Here is an 18,101-nt window from a genome sequence, read left to right as displayed (position 1 = left end):
TCGCTCACTATATGAGAGACCAGTGGCTCTTTGGACCTTTTTCAAAGTGGCAGCGGTACCTGACGCCGTCGGGCTTTGCTGCAACGAATAACCCGTCGGAGACATTTAATGCTCTACTGAAGCGGGACTACACACTGAGAAGACGACTGAAGATGGGCACTCTAGTACAAGAACTGGCAGCTTGTACCCACGATCTATCCTCCGCCACGAGGAAACTCAGTTTTGCCATAGCAGTGCCAGCAACCCTCACGCGAAGGGTCTCCGAATTGATGAAGGAAAGGTTGATTGGGGTGTGGAACGGGGTAGAACCCCAGCCTGCGTATGCTGGAGGGCACACTCTGGTGTACGTAGCTTCGCAGCTCGCAAAACGTGTACAAGTTGCGCCTCACAAGCGGTCAGAGGAAGGGGTCGCAGTCTCGGCCCAGATGGGGGCGAACTATGCGCGCATGGAGGTCGAAGGCCAGCCGTGGGGTGGCTAGCCAGTGGATATCACGAGTCGTTGGTGTCCTTGTAGCTATTGCTATGCGTTTGGCGTTTGTGTCCATGTCTTTTACGCCCTGAAGGCCACCCAGCATGTTGACAGCAGCGGAAGGAACGTCTTCGTAAACCGCAACAAGCGAAAGCGAGGTGGCGACTCTTCAGGTGGCAGACCGCTGTCGGTTGGGCCTGCGCTTACTTTCTAGAGGCTCCAGCACAAGCTTTACGTGGACTCCGGACGTGCGGAGCGTTGTATAAGGCTAACAAGGGTCACGGGCAAAGGATATACCCGAGGGTTTGCTAGAAATGCTCCAGAACAATCACAATCGAGATTTACGTAGCAGTGGGTAGTGCAGCGTGCGCATTTATCCAGATAGCAACTAGTTAACCCGAGGAAAAAGTTTCACTCGCTTTATCCTAACAGAAATGCCCCCATGTAAATCGTGTTTCCCTTGTCAGAACTGCCTAAACGTTGTATTTACTTTCTCTGAGGTCAACAATATGCTATCGAAGGTTCCTACTACACTGCCTACTCGAGGGTTTGTACTCATCTAGTTTAGTTGCTGCCATCTTCCTCCGACCAGCACTGATCGCAGGCACAGTTAAACCACGTCTGGTTCCCGTAATTCACCGTAATTTGAGCGCCTGCATATACACTCTCAATCATCCGCACGAGCACTTTGACATTGGCTCGGTTCTGGAGCTCTACGAAAGTCGCGTTCGGCGTACATGAATGGCTGATAAAACGAGTGATTGAGCCGCACTTGTGAGCCTCCAAGTACACGTACTTGTTATTGCGCGACTTCGCGTTCAACGACATTGTGTATTCAGTATTCTGCTTCATTTTTTGCCCTGGCATTCCAGTTATGATCGGATCGTACGCGCTGAGCTCGCCTGCGTACTCTCCAATCACATCGCCGACACACAAGTCCGTGGTGGTGAAGACGCCGGTCCCAAAACGACCCGTGTCGAGCAACTTCAGGGTCTGTAACGTCTTGGGAACATTGCTGCACTTACAATCCAAATTACACGAGGTCGGGGTGCAGTACAATGCGCTGTCAGTGTTTTCGCACGTGTCCATGAAGCAATCACCTGTACAGGAACACCGGCCGAAGTCACCGATGTCTGGGAACTTCACATTCTCCGGATTGCTGCACTCTTCAATCCTCATGACGTTCACGGGCCACTGCACCTCAATGGGCAAGAAGTAGCCAGATGTAGGTGGCTCTTCATAGGTGGAGCGACGTTGGTGGAGCTCTCATAGCCGCTTGCGCAGACCCAAAATACGTAGGATGGCCTTGATCTTCTTAGCCTTTGTTGAATGCACGTGGTAGATGTGTGATCCGCTTCGGGTCACACCGCAGAGTCGTTGATGGCGCCGTTTGCGGGATCGTGGTTGGGTCCACTCTTCAGCCTTTACCTTTTTCTGGTGGCGCCGCTTTTGGCGCTGCCATCGCGTTGGCACGGTCTCTACAAACCCCGTCGCCGCCCGCAGCTCGGCGTCCGTCACCTCGGCCTCCACAATGGACTCCATCCGCCGCAACTTGTTGCGCGACCAAGGAGGAGACAATGGCACGTCAGTCGAGGTGCTATTATCCTCTCCGTCCACCGCAGCGCCTTCTCCATCCTCACCACCGTCCTCTCCATCCTCCGGAGCGTCACCGTTCATGTCGTTACCGCTATCGACGGCCGTGACATCAACTATCACATGTGGTGGCTGACGGAGGGTACATGAAGGCAAACCCTCGGGTACAACCTGGCTATCCGACGCTCCAGAGCTAGTGGAGTCGCTCTGCAACCGCTCTGATACTGGAATGGGCGCTCTGGGCGCGCTGGAGCGCTCTGCTTCATGGACTAAGGACTTTGAAAGCCGCGAAGCCGTTCCATCGCTCTCGGAAGGCAACACCGCTCGTATGGAGGCAAAGACCTCGTCTAGATGCGCCTTGAGGGCGTCACGAAGGCGTATGGCCCGTGTGAGCGCTTCGTACATCCCCGGAACTAGTTGAAAGGATCGCAGTTTGCGCCAACGAACTCTGTCCAGGAACAGTGCGGTGCCAGCGATGTCGAAGCGACGACGCACCATATTCGTCATGGGGAGTGTTTCCTGCGTATCCAGCGTGACTGGATACGGGTCGTTGCGTGTGCCTGATATCTTCAGGACGACCCCCACCCGATGTCCGCGGCGATCACCACACACAAAGGCTTGTGAATAGTACTCTAGTACATCGCCTGGCCGCAACGTCTCTGGGGGGAGCTGCGAGGCGCTAACCCCCACCATTGCGGTCCCTGGAGTTCTGGAGCACCTGAGAGCGCTGGACACCTGGGCGGTGGTGGTGATTCCCGAATGAGATGCATGACGATCGCAAAAGTAACTTTGAATTTTCAAAATAAATGCTACTTTACTTACTTTTAACAAAAGTTACTTTACTTAGCAACACTTCAGGTACCAGTTGCAGCGTCAACGTGGCAAGCTGTGCAATTAAAAGGGACGAATGGCCGGTGCTGTTTCTGTCTTTTTGTGTTTTAATCTTCCCGGCATTGTTGTGCTGGTCAGATTTCTTCGTGTGTTTTTAACGTTTCCTCGGACACAGCATCGTTTTGTTTAGTTTGCCCACCAAGTTTGATTGCATTCGATTCGTTGTCACAAGAATATGGATTCGTGAATTAACACGCTCACGTGCTCCGTCAAGCCATTCATCACAAGTATTTACTGAAGTAAAAGGGTTTAAAAGTGTAGTTCAGATGAAGCACATTTTGTGATTTATCAGAGCTACACTTTTAAACCCTTCGTGAGTATTCGGATACTACACTTTAAGTGTGATTCCCCCCCCAATAACTTTTTAAAGTTTAAAAAAGCTCACAGCCACTTTACCTACAATTCTCCATTACCACCTCCCTATTATCGACAACCACACGATTCAAGTTTTTTTGTGCGTTTTCACTAACGTCTGGGATTTTCAACCAAGATGGGACGTACCTTTCCGCAACGATTTCGGTAGTCTTCTCTGCTAGCCCAACGGCAATTGGCTGCTCCGCTCGCACAGCAAGCAGGGAAATCTATCTTCCGATGAGCATTGAGGTTACGGTGTTCGTAACTATAGTATCAGGGACAATCCCTCGATTCATTTCGAAAAAACTTTGCCGCTGGACACACGAGATGAATCTCCGTCGATTCGCCGCGTCCGCTTTTGTGGGCGTATTGGGTCTTGCATCCACCACCCCGCACATGGAGGTGCAGGCTCAGAAGTGCACAGCGAAGGAAAACACTTTCGGTTTCCTCGTGGACGCGTTACCGACGAACTACGGTCTCAACACTTGCGTGGCTAACAATGTCGGAACAATCGCTTTGGCTGTTGCCAGCACCCTCTTCAGCAGTTGTGGCGTCTTGGATATCTACGATCTGGTCAAGAATAATGATTTCAAAGGACTAATGAGCCTGTTCAAATCCATCGCTGCGAAACCCGCTGACATCTCCCCGCTCGTCTACAAATACATGGCTGCTCAAAACGACGACAGTGTGGACAATTTGTGTGATGCCTTTAGCGGAGCTCTTGGACCCTGTGGCGAGAAGGTTTTTTCGAAACTCCTTCCGGCGTTTCTAAAGGACGACGTATGCTGCGCTGATATTAGTGATCTGATCGACCTCCTCAACATCGTCGTCCCTGCCGACAAGAGCATGGAGTTTTTCATAGTTAATGAACTCATCGACGGCTTTAACAGGTTTCTATGCTCGAAGAAAGGAGACGCGTCGTGCGGTCTCGACATGTTTTCGCAGTTGACGAAGAAGTATACGGTTGAAAATTTTGATTTCTTCCAGCACATGGTCCTCCCGTTCATGACAGTCGGTGGGGGAGAGGAATGCTCAGGATTATCAGGTAACCCTTACAAGGACACAGCTTTACAGGCATCAGCTACGACCATCAACTTCGGGTGCTGCATACATCAGATGCGTCCGTTTATCCAGACCATTCAAGCCGCTGTTAAGTACGTTACCGGCGATGAAATCTGGGACATCGCAAGCGGCATGGTGTCGTTCAAGTCTCCCAAGGGTGGCTTCGTGGATACCCTGACAGGCACCAAGACTTGCGAGTTCGATGGTGATTCGTGTGATGACCCCAAGGGAATGGCTGATGATCTGGAAATGACACGTAAACCTGGAGGGAAAAACCCGGGCAAGAACGACCTGATAGATACCGACTGCAAACTTGTGGATAAGTGCAGTGGAGACCAATCCGTGTGTAGCCAAGTGTGCGATAGAGGCTCAGTAGCTGTCCCGGAATGGCTTAAGTCGACTCTGGCTTACCAACGTAACTTGGCGTTCAGTGGCCCATTCTGCTTTGCTCAAATCCCAGCTACACACAACAGCGCCATCACACTTGCCGATGGCTTTGGCAACCGTGACCAGCTCTTCAACAAGAATTTGAATCCGGATAAATGGTGGTCGTACCTCAAGACTAACAACCAAATGCTGAGTATGACCGACCAGCTCGATATTGGAATTCGGTTCCTTGAAATTGATACCCATTTCTTCCTCAACGACCTTCGAACGGGACATTGTGGCTCTCTCGGCTCCGAGGCGGTAGCAGGATTCTTTGGTACATTAGGTAAGACACTTGGTAACTACGGCACGTACAACTGGGGACCAGAGTTGCTGGGTTGCTTCCCGTCGATCTCAGGCATTAAGGCATCGGAGCAACCTTTGACAAAGGATTCCATGGATGAGATCAAGGCGTGGCTGAACGCAAACCCGACGGAGTTTGTCGTCGTCTACTTGGACACTGGAGCAGACATCAAGCGGTCGGACAAGTTCGGAGCTATCGACACTTTGTTTACCGATACCTTTGGAGATTCTCTCGTCCCTCTGAAGGCTCTGGATGACTTGGCCAAGGGAAAATGGACAGGTGGTCGTATCAACGACTTTATCAATGCTGGACACCAGGTGTTGGCTCTTGCGAACACCAAGACAAAAGCTGCCTACAGTCTGTACGACATGTGCACTGCCGAGAAGGATCTCACTGTCGAATTTATCGACGATCTACCAGATGCTAAGCGTCTGATTAACGGGCTTGCGATCTATAGCAACACGAACTGGATCCGGTCGTGGTCAGAGCAAATTCGATACATTTCGCTTGCAGCGTCGGGAGCCCTTACGAGGAAGTTCCCGGTGTTCTTGGATGCGGAGAGTATCCCCAAGTATCTGAGGTGGAACGTGAACCTCATTGCATTGGATAATGCAGACATTGCTAAGATGGCAGCACTGGTTTGGTCATGGGCAGAGAAGGAGCCGAGCACTACAGTGGCCGACGCATATGTGCTTATGGATGTGAATGGCCGTTGGGTAGCCAGCACGGACGCGAAGAAGGGCTCACGGGCGTGTTGGGACGGCGCGAAGCTAGCGTGGTCCATCGTCGCCTTTGCTAAGGATTGTCCCGCTGGAACAGCCTTTAAAGCCCCGACAGATCCGTATCAGAATTATTTACTTCACGAGGCGCTCAAGGCTCAGAAGATCGCAGACACGTCGATTGTGATCAACGCAACGCTGACGGCAGTTGGAGCTCCAACTCCTGTGCCGTCTGAGGTGGCAGTCGTCACAGACGCTACACCTGCTGCCCAAACTGGCGGCTCTACTGCTGCCCAGACTGACACAGGCGGTTCTGGTGCCGCTCAAAGTGACGCAAACAGCACGTCAAATGCAACACCTTTTTGTAGAACGGAAGGTGGGTGCGGTGGCAAATAGTAGATGTAATAAAATTTATGTTTGTTTTCATCACGGTACCGGTATTGTGAGTAAATTGGGTAAATAATGTTTGTCCGTTTCGTATTTAATACGAATTGGACTAAAGTACAAAACTTTGAGTACATGTTGATTCTGTACCCACTTTCCCAAAAACAAGGTAAAATGGAGCTGCCAAGTCTTCCACTGCCAGTCGCGCAAAACGTGTTCGCGTTCGCCGTGGCTGGATATGCGGACTACGAGCCACCCGAATGGCGTGACTCACGTGTCGTCCCGGCGTTAAAGGCTTTTAAACTCGTATCCAAGTCGTGGGCTGCTCTTATGCGCGAGATAGTCCACCTCTTCCAAGACTCGACGCTAGTCCTCCGATTTAAGCCGTCTTGGACGCCACTGGAACTACCGCTGATGTACCAAACAGTGTCGGAAATAGGATCACAAATTACCGAGTTATTTGTGTGCATGGGTACAATTGATCGCTGGTCCCAGTATTTTAGCATGCCGTATGGGCGATGGGATACGACGGAGAACATCAACATTAACTGGTCCCGAGTATTCGCCAATTTGCCTGCGCTAAAGACGTTGAACCTCGAGGCGAATTATATGGATAGTCGCCATGTTTTTGGTGCACTAGAAGCTGCATCTACTCATTGTATTAACTTGGAAACGCTGGTGCTTCCTGCTCAGCAATTCGGAGGGGGCGACGAACGCATCCAAGCGGTTCTGGAGACACTATACACCGCTATGAAGAGGTGGAGACTACAAGGAACTCGTGGGGGGCTTCGTCATTTAAAAGTACCTCTGAGATTTTATCACAGGGAGAAATTTAAGACTAGCAAGGAGTTTTTTGATAATGTCGTGGAGAACTGTCCAAATGTCGAGTATCTGGATGGCTACAAGGCATCTCTATCGAAGATCGATGCCTTGACTTGCAGTGATACATGGCTGTTGATGCTGGAAGACTGGGAGAAACTCAATGCGACGTGCACTAGGCTGCGCGAATTTGATTGGGTCGTTGTTCCATTTGCCGACCCCTATTTTCGGGTTTTCGGCCAATTTGTAAAGCCGCAGATGAAAAAACTAACGTTTGGGGTGAATATGTACTGGAATTGGCGACGCTACTTCTATGAGTGCAGTAAAGCTGCAGGTGTTACCCCAGATGATGACTGGGATGACGATGATTTTTGCAACCGCCAGGGCTATGGACTTGACGCTACCGACCCTGCTGCAGCGCTAAAAGGCTGTCCTTTGCTGGATGAAGTGATTGTCAAACTTTATCATGCGGTTGATCGCAATATGTACATTCCTCCAGATATGGGCGATGCCGATGCTTTTCCCGAAGTGGAAATGGTCAACCAGGACGTGTTCGGCGACCATTTTTGCGAGACGTTGGCTTCGCAGTGTCCTTTCCTCACTCGCTTTGTGATTAAGGAGGTTGGCGAGTATTTTAACCGAAAAGAGCTAAAGCCAATTTCAACCTTCACGGATCGAGGATTGATGGCTCTAACGCAGCTCAAATATCTGCGATGTCTTCAACTCCGCAGTATTAATTGCACCGGTCAAGGTCTTCTCGAGTTTCTGAATACCCAATCCAATGAATTCACTGGGAATCGTAGTTTTGAAATCACTGTGGGGGGATGTCCTGAAGACTCGAAGCTAGTTTTCTATGAGATAGTTAAACAGTTGTTGACTACGCTTGCTGATACGCTAGATGTGCAGTGCACTCGACAGAAATTCGCGCTACGTATTGAAAACTGGAGCTATAACTCTCGTCATCATGTTGATCCCGTCTGGAGTGAGACATACCTGAGCGACTTGGAGGAGCTTATGAACCGCGTGAAAGACGCTCATCCATCTCTGCGTCAGCACGTCGTCACGATGGACCGCAGCGGCAAACGTTTCTCGAGAATTGCCGAATTTGGACTCTACACGACGCACATGGAGCCTTCGGTTTACTGTAACTGGGAAGATTGGGAACACGAGGAAGAGAATAAGGGCATTACGATAGTTGATCGCGAAGACTTGCTAGCAGACGACAGAAGCTTCAATGATGATGCGAGCGACTTTTACGGCTACGATGACGAATATCTTGGAGGGAACTTTTACGACGGAGAAGGTGAGAGCGACATTGACTCTGAATACCTTGATGACGATAGCGACTTTGAGATGTAGGTGAACTAGCTGTAAAACAGTTTATAATAGTAAAAACAATGAAAATAATGTTTTTTTAAGTAGTGCAAATAATTTTAGGATCAGCTTTGCTCGATTTTATTTTTAAATAAAAAGAGTTTAAAACAGTAGATGGTTTATTTCACTATTTTGAGCCTTTGTGCTACCGGCGCTTTTACCATTTTCCGGTCACAAATTTTGCCTAAACTTTGTAAGATAAAGTGCAAAAAGCGAGCAAGATGGAGCACATTCCTCCAGCACTCTTCACGTCCATCGTGGCGTTCGCTGTGTATGACTACAGCGAGGACCTGATCCCGACGAAGCGCAAACTGCCTCTAGAGGGTCTCAAGCCTCTCGCACAGGTCTGCAAGTCCTGGTACCGACTCATCGACGAGGTCGCGTGTCGCTCGAAGCGCTCCACACTCAGTCTCAAGTTCTCTTCAGGTTCTCGTACCGAAATTTTGGAACTTCGCCGGCACATTTTGGAAAGAGGCTCCAAAATACTGGATCTGAGCATCCAAATGGGGGAAGCGCCACCACGCGGAGGTGGAGCTCACCCGCTTCGAACTGCAATTTTGTCGACTTGGGGTCACAAAAGCTTCCAGATCGACTGGGACGTGATTTTTTCACGCGTTTCAGCACTACGCCGACTCGATCTGTCCGAAGTCCAATTAGTAAGCGGACAAGTAGAATTGATCCTCAAAAGTGCAGCCAAATACTGCAGATATATTGAATCTGTGACGTTGGCTACAGTGGATGAAGTGGCGCAAGGTCGAGTTGACTTCGACTCGATCCTTGCAGCTTTGTACGCTGCATTGGAGACGTGGTACTCCAGTGGAACGCACAGAGGACTGAGGCAGTTAACTGTTCCGGTACTGGATGAGAGAAACCGGTTCCAGACATGTAGACAATTTTTTGACAATATTGTGAAATTTTGTCCGGAACTGGAATTTTTGGATGGATACAAGAAGACACTAAATGAAATGGACAAGTTGGTATGTCGTGATGACTGGCTGATCACAGTGAATCAATGGGACGAGTTTAACGCCAAGTGCACGCAGTTGCGGGAGTTCAATTGGGTAGTTGCGCCTTTCGCTGACCCATTCTTCAGGGTGTTTGGAGAACATGTAAAACCTCACTTGAAGAAACTCACTTTTGCCGTGAATATGTTGTGGAAGTGGGAAGAGTATTTCGACGCATTGGATGAGGCAGCTGGGCTACCTCCTACGACTCATACGACGTGGCACAGCTTCTCCCAACGACCAGGGTATGGCTATAAGGCGACCGATGCGAGCAGTGCACTGAAAGGGTGTCCTGCGTTGGATGAGTTGGAGATTCAACTGTATCATCCTGTTGACGAGGATGAGATGGGGTTTGATGATCCATACGAGGACGACGACACTGCTGATTTCCCAGACGAGGAGGTGCTGAATATTGACATTTACAATGATAAGTTCTGCGAGACTTTAGTAGAATCTTGTCCGTTGTTGACTAAGTTTTCCATCTGGGAGGTTGCTGAGGGACACAACAGCAATTTCATCCCTATTCGAACTTTTACTGACCAAGGACTTGTAGGTCTGGCGAAGTTAAAATACTTGAATTCGATGGAGCTACGTACGATCAACTGCACGGGCACCGGCGTGTTCGAGTTTCTAAATGGACTATCAGAAGAGTTTTTGGGACAGCGAACGTTCCAAATCTGCGTTGGAGGACACCCCAGCGACTCTCGATTGGCATTTTACAACGCCATTCCAGAACTCTTAAAGCAGCTGGAAGCGAGAAGTGCAGAGCAGCTGAAATGGGGACGTCGCAAGTTTATTTTACGTCTGATGAACTTGAATTTCGCCTCTGTGGAGCCAGGCTGGAGTGAACAATATCTTCGCGACTTGGAGCCCATAGTGAAGAATGTGAAGAAGATGCATCCGAATCTTCGTCTTCGTATTACGACGTCTGGACGCAGAGGTAGTAGCTTCCGAAGTATCACCGAGTTGGGGCTGTACACTTCGAATGCTAAACCTAGTATTTGGTACGGTTGGAATGAAGAAGAGAGCGACCAGAATGTTACCTTTGTGAATCGTGGCGGAGGGTCTTCCAGCTTTGATCACGCTCAAAGCAGACTGCCGGTTGAGTTGCGTCACCCTGAGTTACTTGATCCAGACTCGCTACCTATCGACTACGAGTTACCAGCAGACTATTTCGAAGACTACGGGTATGGTGGGTACGGCGACTTTGGTGACTATGACGAAGACACTTTTGATGATGGATTTTACGATGCCAACGCAGACGAACTGTGGGAATAAGACGTGGAATACCACTCTACTACTTGGTTATTTAGGACAGGGACTGCTATTATGTTGCTCAAAAATGAACAGTAAAAGAAAAAAAATCATTTTGAACGTTTTTTTCGGCTCGATTCGCGACAATGTGACCGTATTTTAGTGATTCCGCCTGGTAAAAATATACACATGTGTAGCACGCGTCTGTGATGTACAAGTGTAAATTTTAAGATGTTGTTCGCTTTTGGCTGTGTTCCTCTGCTCTTACACTCCGCCTGAATCAGGTCCTGATAGCATGCTTTGTGAATGTACACGTAGCCCGTTCGTGCTCACTTGCGAGGTGTAGAGATGACGCTATAAGCGCTCTCGCAAGCAGCTAATGCGGCCTCTTCATTCCTGTATCTTCCGAGATAGAGTGGTTTCTGGCCGCTCAGATGGAGCTTGGCGCTGTATACTGATTTCTTCTGCTTGGTCACTACGAATCGTTGGTTGTCGTCGCCGCTGCTGGAGCCTTCGCATTGAGACCGACCGTGGGAGTAGTCGCTGTCTCGTTCTGAGCTGCCCGACTGTAAGGACGATGTTCCCTCTCTGAAAGACTCGTATGATGATGGTGCATGCGAGGAACGGCCTTCAGAGTACGACGAAGACGAACTTGGGATCGCACTGCCACGTCCGGAGCTGTACGTGTCGCCCTCAGCACGCACCGCTCGACAGTCATCGTCGACAGGCGAAATCGTCTGGATGTGTCGTGAGCGACCGGCGCGATTCTTTCTCCACTGCTGCTTCTGACCCAGAACCGTGTACTTCTGACCTATGGGGGGTCCACCAAAAGTGTCTTGCTCCTGGTTCGAGCTTCTATCTCCGAAGAACTGTCCGACGCCAAGTCGGCTGAGCATCCCAACGTCAATAGAGTTAGCACTTTTGCGTTGCAATGGGTACTCTGCGTCTTCCGGAACATCGTTAATCTTCAACGCCACGGCAGCGCCGCGCATATTGATCGCTGAGTCCATCGCATTGTTCGAGTGTCGACGTAGTGACGCACTGGATCGAGGGCCGAATCCGTTGCCTTCCTCGCCCATGGACAGATCTCCATCTTCGTATGTATCCATGTCGTCGACGACTGGAGATATCACCGCTTGGCTCTTTGTTTTGGAATAGTTCATGCCACCGTAAAGACCACGGAGACCAATCCTGGGCATTTTATGGAGCCAAGTTATACTACTGAATGTGCTTCCACGTCTTGTCGAGGGTTTCTCCGGCACAGGTGTCTACTATTCTTAGGGAACATGAGATCAAGCAGACCCAACGTATTTTTTCAAAAAAAGTATTTGATATAAATTCATGCTTCGGCAACGACTACCTTAGCGTTAGATCGGCAGAGACCTGGTGGACGACTCTGTCGTGTCAGTGGACATGCTTGAGCCCCAACGCGTGGACCAGCGTGAAATCCGAGATTGCTTGCGCGTCGCTGTCTTGCAGCCCACACAGATCCCCACTGTGGTATTCCTGGCGCCACGCACTTCTACCTCTTCAACATGGTGGCACGCGTGACAAATCGCATCGCCACAGGCGACGCAGTTGTATCGTCGAGTGTCGAGTAGTTTGACAGCACCGAAATGTTTGCTGCAGCATTGACAGAATTCCGCCTTATGCTTGTCTGTCCACTCGGACGGAGCTGCAAACGTCGACGGATCCAGTTGCTTACGTCGCAAGTGGCCGACGACGCGGTTGAGGACAGCACCGAAGCGAGGCATGACGTACCGCGTCGCTAATCGGGGCGCAAACCCGCCAGCTTCGATGCCCACAAGGTACGCAACTTTCGTCTCGGAATTGGGATCCCCGCTATTCTGGACGAAATATCCCGAACGGAACATTCGACTACGGATGAATCCTTGAGGAACGTCGAACTCGGAGACTTCAGGCAAGTTGAGCGAGTCCCACACGCAGTAGCCTACAGTAGATCCATCTGGACGATGAATTACATCCGTGGCCACGACGACACACATGTCGCGGTGGTTGCGTAGTAACGCCGGTGTCTTGAATGCCGTGTAGCGGACGTACGACGAGCGCATTGGATGCTCTTCCGACGGATGTTCCAATACGCTCAAGATCCTGGCGTCCATGAGATTGTCATACATGATACGGCAGCGCTGTAGCAACGTGTCCGTATCGGACACGAGGAACAGGCTGATGACGTCCTCAACAGAAGCGTCCGTGGAGCTCACACAGCAGAAACGCGACTGTCCTTTGGTCACGCTCTCTCTGTCCTCGTAGTATTCGACGTCGTCCTTGCGCATCTTGCTGCGCCAGTGAGCGTCTGTGGTTCCTTCGTGCATCATACTGTCCAGTACGTCTTCGACGGCGGAAGAGATCTGCTTAACGAGCAAGTCCTTCACGTCTTCCGACAGCTCCAAGTACTCTGGCTTCCCAGTTGACAGGGGGACACCCTCAGCATTGTAGCTTGACATCGAAGACGACGACTGCTTTGCCAACTTTTGGGGCATCGGAGCCGAAGATGAACGCTTGGCGAGTCTCTGCTTTGAATTCGCCATGATACTGTAGATATATCCGCTTAGTCGAACCCTGCGATGTGTCAATCGATGGCCCAATCTGTCAATGAAGCACTTGTCCGGTTTGCAATGGCGGAATGAGGACGACCAAGAGGAGAGAGAAGATCCGGTCTTACGGCAATCGTACTGTTGGTGAGACCGTGTCAACTGTCAATTGAGAGTTGCAAACTGTGTTGTGGCAAATATTGAGCTGAAAGCCATGAAAACTGCAGGTTGCACATGCCACAGCTGTACGCATCTCTAGCCAGGATCCCGGCCAAGAATCATGCTGGCATACAGAAGACAGATTGATTTTGATGCTCGAGATGTTCTTGCACGTAAAAACTTAAGCAACAGCAGGCGCGTCGCAGGAAGGGAAGAACGGCATTACTGAGGGAAGGTGGGTGGGTGCCTTCTAGCCTGAAAAAGTGGCTTACAGCTACGCGAACGAGAAGTTGACCTGCGGGTGTTTTGGAACGTACGCAATATATAACACGTTACTTCAGTACATTGCATTGCACTTGTCCTTCATGTTGCTGTTTGCCAAACAACGTCCGGTGTTATTAATATCAGTGACTTGTCATGATAAAAGCGTACATGTACTTCGAAGCTCGAAGTGCATGCACGGCGAAGGCCGGTGTTCATGTACCCACATGTATTAGAGCTCGTTGACTGTCCATGATCGACATCCGGATCTGCTGCTGGCGAAAAATTGCGCCTGTTTCCGAGGAAATCACTCAACTTCATCTCACAAACAAATGAGCGGAAATATTTGCCGGTGTGTACTTCAAGAGCTGACCGCAGCTTTCTCTCAATGTACCAGCGCTAAAGAGATGCGATCTCCTCTTTCGCTGCACTTCTTGCTCGTGGGATAAGTTCGGTATGCTTTTTAATGGTGCGTCACGAAAACCGAGTTTACGTGAATATCCTGGCTTCCATGTTTCCTATCGGGTAGATTTTGATCCGATACGCCGAACAGTAGGAAATTGGTAATCGGAAACGATTTCTGTTTCAAAAAGGATCGTCAGTGACGACGTCACAGCTTTCTCGATTGTTCGACAACTTCACACAGCGTGTGCAAGGGTTGTGCAGCGTGGGTTAACTTTGCTTGGGTCACCAAATATGCTGTGACGGTTGTCATGACCGCACCGAAGCCACTGGCTTAGCCAGGTGCCTTTCACGAGCGCTTATATCGCTTGTAGCCTGAGTCGTGTATTGTATGTGATTACTTGATGCAGACGCTAAATAAGCTAATTTCCGCCTCCATCTGCAGACACTACAGTACAAATTACTAAGCTCAGCTTAGGCGGAAACGCCGCATGTGCATGTATCGTTCATACTTTTCAAACATAGCAGTGCCAAATTCCCGTGTTGCTGGTTGAAGCTGCTGATTGATCTGATCTGGGTTTGTTTAAAAAAGTGTTGATAGCGTCTAGGAAAACGCTACATGTATCCTTCTGAGCTGTCTATTGGTGATGAAAGCACGCGAGCTGGTCACGAAATGCTGTAACGGAATTTAATAAGGGTCTGGCGCTCATACGCAAGGCTTACCCACGAATCGTCGATGCGATGCATGTATTATGTATCATTATCATTATAAGTTTATCATTGAAAATTACAGTACTCTTTCTTTCATTAGTATATTAATACTAAATACATAGTATTTGCTGTCGTGGTCAAATAACAAAATAAGGTGCTGTAGTACCTCGAAGTACTACTGGTAAGTTCACGTGTCAAAATTATTAAAAGATACTTCGAAGTACTTTAAAACATGAGGTGGAATTTGTTTCACGCTAGAATTTTTCATACTTGACCCAGCCATCACATGTACAGAGATCTGGTAGATGACTCTGTCGAATCGGACGAAAAGCTTGTTCCCCAGCTTGACCAGCGTGACATTCGTCGGGACGAACTCTTACCGATGTTGTCGGTTTTGCAGCCAACACAAATTCCTGCTGTTGTCTTCCCAGCTCCTGGGATTTCAATTGCTTCGACGTGGTGACAAGCATGGCAAATGGCGTCACCACACGACACGCAGTTGTATCGTCGAGTGTCGAGTAGCTTCACTGCGCCAAAGTGTTTGCTGCAGCACTGACAGAATGTGGCCTTCTGCTTGTCAGTCCACTGGGACTCGGACACGAACGTAGAGGGGTCGAGTTGTCTGCGACGGAGGTGTGCGATAATTCGGCTGAGAACTTCACCAAATCGAGGCATGTAGTAGCGCGTAGTGAGCCGTGGCGCGAGTCCACCAGCCTCGATACCGACTACGTAGGCAACCTTGGTCATAGCTCCCGGCTCTCCAGAGTTCTGCACAAAATATCCGGAACGGAACATGCGAGTCCGGATGAAGCCCTGTGGTACATCCAGTTGAGAGATCTCGGGTAGATTAAGCGAGTCCCACACGCAGTAGCCCACTGTCGATCCGTCTGCGCACTGGATGACGTCGGTCGATACAACGACGCACATATCGCGATTGTTGCGTTGCAGTGTCCTGGCCTTAAAGGCAGTGTATCGAATGTAAGAAGATCGCATCGGATGTTCTTCCGACGGATGCTCCATTACGGTCAAGATCCTGGCGTCCATGATGTTGTCGTACATGATACGGCACCGCTGCAACAGCATGTCGGTATCGGACACTACGAACAGGTTCACCACCTCCTCGACAGAGGCTTCCGTGCTGTCAACGCAGCAGAAGCGCGTCTGTTCCTTCGTCACGCTCTCTCTGTCTTCGTAATAAACAATGCCGTCCTTACGCATCTTGCCGCGCCAATGAATGTCCTCTGTGCCTTCGTGCATCATACTGTCCAAGACGTCCTCCACCGCCGCTGATATTTGTCTCGTCAGCACGTTCTTCACCTGATCCGGTAGCACTAAGTATTCTGGAAGGCCAGCGGAATGCGGGATACCCTCGGTATTGTAATTCGACATTGACATCGACGACGACGCTGTCAATCGTCGGGACAATGCCGCCGAAGTGACGCGCTTTGGGACCTTAGAGCTCGGCATCTTGTGTTAGCACCTCGTGCCTTTGAAGTCTTTTAGTGTGTCAATCGATTGTCTAATCTGTCAATGATCGACTTCGATCCGCTACGTACGATGCAGCTGAGGAGAAGGTTCTGATCGATTTTTTGTGTGGAGACCATTGGTCGGTCCAATGAGCGAGATATCCGGTGCTACAACAGTGGCAATCGAAAATTGTAGGCGAGCCGGATCAAGGACGGGCCGGATAGACGAAGAAAATCGTCGAGATGCACAGGTTCGCATCTTATCGTCAGAATCCCAGCCAAAGCAAAGTTTATCTGCCGAAGTATGAAGGGCACTCATGCTCTTGGCACTGCAAGACAGCCGCACCTTCTTAATATGAGCAAATATTGTTTGTAAAAATTAATAGAATCTCGAAGTTTGAAACTGCAATATTTGTAGATACGTCTATCTGAATACCATCCGAGCACTAAAAAACAACGATGCCAATGCAACGCTAAGCTGCCGGTAACATTGCACACAAAATGGCAGGTGGTCATACAGAACATGCAATGCATGCACATGCACTTTTGGTCGACGAATGGATCGTTCGCTTGTCTGTCCACGACTCCAATCCGGATCTGTTGCACGGAAAACGTACGATTTGCCCCCAGAATCTGCGAAAATCGCTTCGAAAGCGGCCGCCGTAATGCTGGCAGCGCAGTTCGTTGACACCGGACTGATGACGACGGGATTCCGGTCACCGGATCACTCCTTTTCATCGTGTCTTCTGGAATCTCGGTGCACGAACTTATTCTCCGTATAATACCTGTACTCAGTAAAAATATGTGAGTATTAAGTAAATCTATGAGTTCATGAGCATGTCATCGCTCTTCGTTATTAATATATGATAGCCCATCATCATTGATAGGGATCAACGACACAACATAAACCCCATAGCCACCTTGAAGCATGTACTATTGTACTCGTCAATGAACGTTGGACCAGATTATTTTAACATGCCATTTGAAAAGGCGAAACTTCTCGAGCTGGCACCAAAATAGAACAAGGAGCCTACGTAAATGTTCCTTAGCATCTCGTGCATCTACACCATTTCAGGTTCGTTCTAATAATTCCAATTTTTTTTTTTATTTAATCTTAAACTAATTGGTATAATTTTTTGACCCATAATTTTTTTTATATATGTTTTTTTCGTGTATTGATAAATTCACCAAATTTGAAGCCAATCATTTTATCATTTATTTCTAAATTAATAAATATTTTACCATTATAAACACTTACAGAATGATTACTATATTCAGGTAATATTGTTAAATTTTTATTAGAACGAACCTGAAATGGTGTAGATGCACGAGATGCTAGGGAACATTGCAAGAGCCGACTTGCACATAGGACCGGGCAAATCTCAGTTCAAAACACCCAATGCCTGAGTTCAATACACACAGGTGTCTCTTTTTTTTTTGGCCAATTACTGCGAAAGTACCAACTTTTGTCATTTCGAGACCATTCGAGAACTCAAAGGCATCCATCCATTCATCGCTTCGCCTCGCGCACCTTTCGTTTTGGCATAATGAGTAGTACTTACCCTGAAGACGTTCGTGCACGTGTCCTCGAGGCTGCGAAGAAGGCTGAGAACTGCCGATTGGTAGCAGCTGCACAACGGTCTTATGCTGAAGACTGCGAGGGCTCCACGTGGAATGCGACTCGAATTCCTCGATTGTCCTCGAAATGCCAAAAGCGGGTACTTTTCGCATTAATTGGCCCCAAAAGGAAACACAGACACCGGAGGGTGGTTTTATACAGACTCTAGCGCACCTCGAAATATAGCAATCGTGTGCGAACGCCACCAGATATCGCGGCACTCGCTAATACGCACTCTCAATCAATCCTCTCAAAGGGTCCTCAGAAGCATCAAAA

At 49.2% G+C, this 18,101-nt stretch overlaps 5 protein-coding genes across 5 annotated transcripts; 2 read left to right on the top strand and 3 right to left on the bottom strand.

Moving 5' to 3' along the window:
• Positions 1–3,634: 3,634 nt before the first annotated feature.
• PITG_13883 (uncharacterized protein) lies at positions 3,635–6,005 on the top strand (the record flags this gene model as incomplete). The annotated part of the gene is made up of 2 exons (XM_002899507.1): positions 3,635–5,940; positions 5,984–6,005. 2 exons carry the CDS (start codon positions 3,635–3,637, stop codon positions 6,003–6,005), a joined length of 2,328 nt encoding a protein of 775 aa, XP_002899553.1.
• Positions 6,006–8,616: 2,611 nt separating this feature from the next.
• PITG_13882 (uncharacterized protein) lies at positions 8,617–10,677 on the top strand (the record flags this gene model as incomplete). The annotated part of the gene is made up of 2 exons (XM_002899506.1): positions 8,617–8,923; positions 9,017–10,677. 2 exons carry the CDS (start codon positions 8,617–8,619, stop codon positions 10,675–10,677), a joined length of 1,968 nt encoding a protein of 655 aa, XP_002899552.1.
• A 224-nt stretch (positions 10,678–10,901) lies between these two features.
• On the bottom strand, positions 10,902–11,855 carry PITG_13881 (uncharacterized protein; the record flags this gene model as incomplete). Its single annotated transcript, XM_002899505.1, has 1 exon — positions 10,902–11,855. One exon carries the CDS (start codon positions 11,730–11,732, stop codon positions 10,983–10,985), a length of 750 nt encoding a protein of 249 aa, XP_002899551.1.
• A 118-nt stretch (positions 11,856–11,973) lies between these two features.
• On the bottom strand, positions 11,974–13,205 carry PITG_13880 (uncharacterized protein; the record flags this gene model as incomplete). Its single annotated transcript, XM_002899504.1, has 1 exon — positions 11,974–13,205. The coding sequence occupies one exon, from the start codon at positions 13,203–13,205 to the stop codon at positions 12,021–12,023; it is 1,185 nt and encodes a 394-aa protein (XP_002899550.1).
• A 1,818-nt stretch (positions 13,206–15,023) lies between these two features.
• On the bottom strand, positions 15,024–16,208 carry PITG_13879 (uncharacterized protein; the record flags this gene model as incomplete). The annotated part of the gene is made up of 1 exon (XM_002899503.1): positions 15,024–16,208. One exon carries the CDS (start codon positions 16,206–16,208, stop codon positions 15,024–15,026), a length of 1,185 nt encoding a protein of 394 aa, XP_002899549.1.
• Positions 16,209–18,101: the final 1,893 nt, after the last annotated feature.

This window comes from Phytophthora infestans, genomic scaffold (assembly GCF_000142945.1).
Source record: "Phytophthora infestans T30-4 supercont1.30 genomic scaffold, whole genome shotgun sequence".
Taxonomy (NCBI): domain Eukaryota; phylum Oomycota; class Peronosporomycetes; order Peronosporales; family Peronosporaceae; genus Phytophthora; species Phytophthora infestans.
The sequence above is the reverse complement of the archived record's forward strand: the minus strand, read 5'-3'. Positions and strand labels throughout refer to the sequence as shown.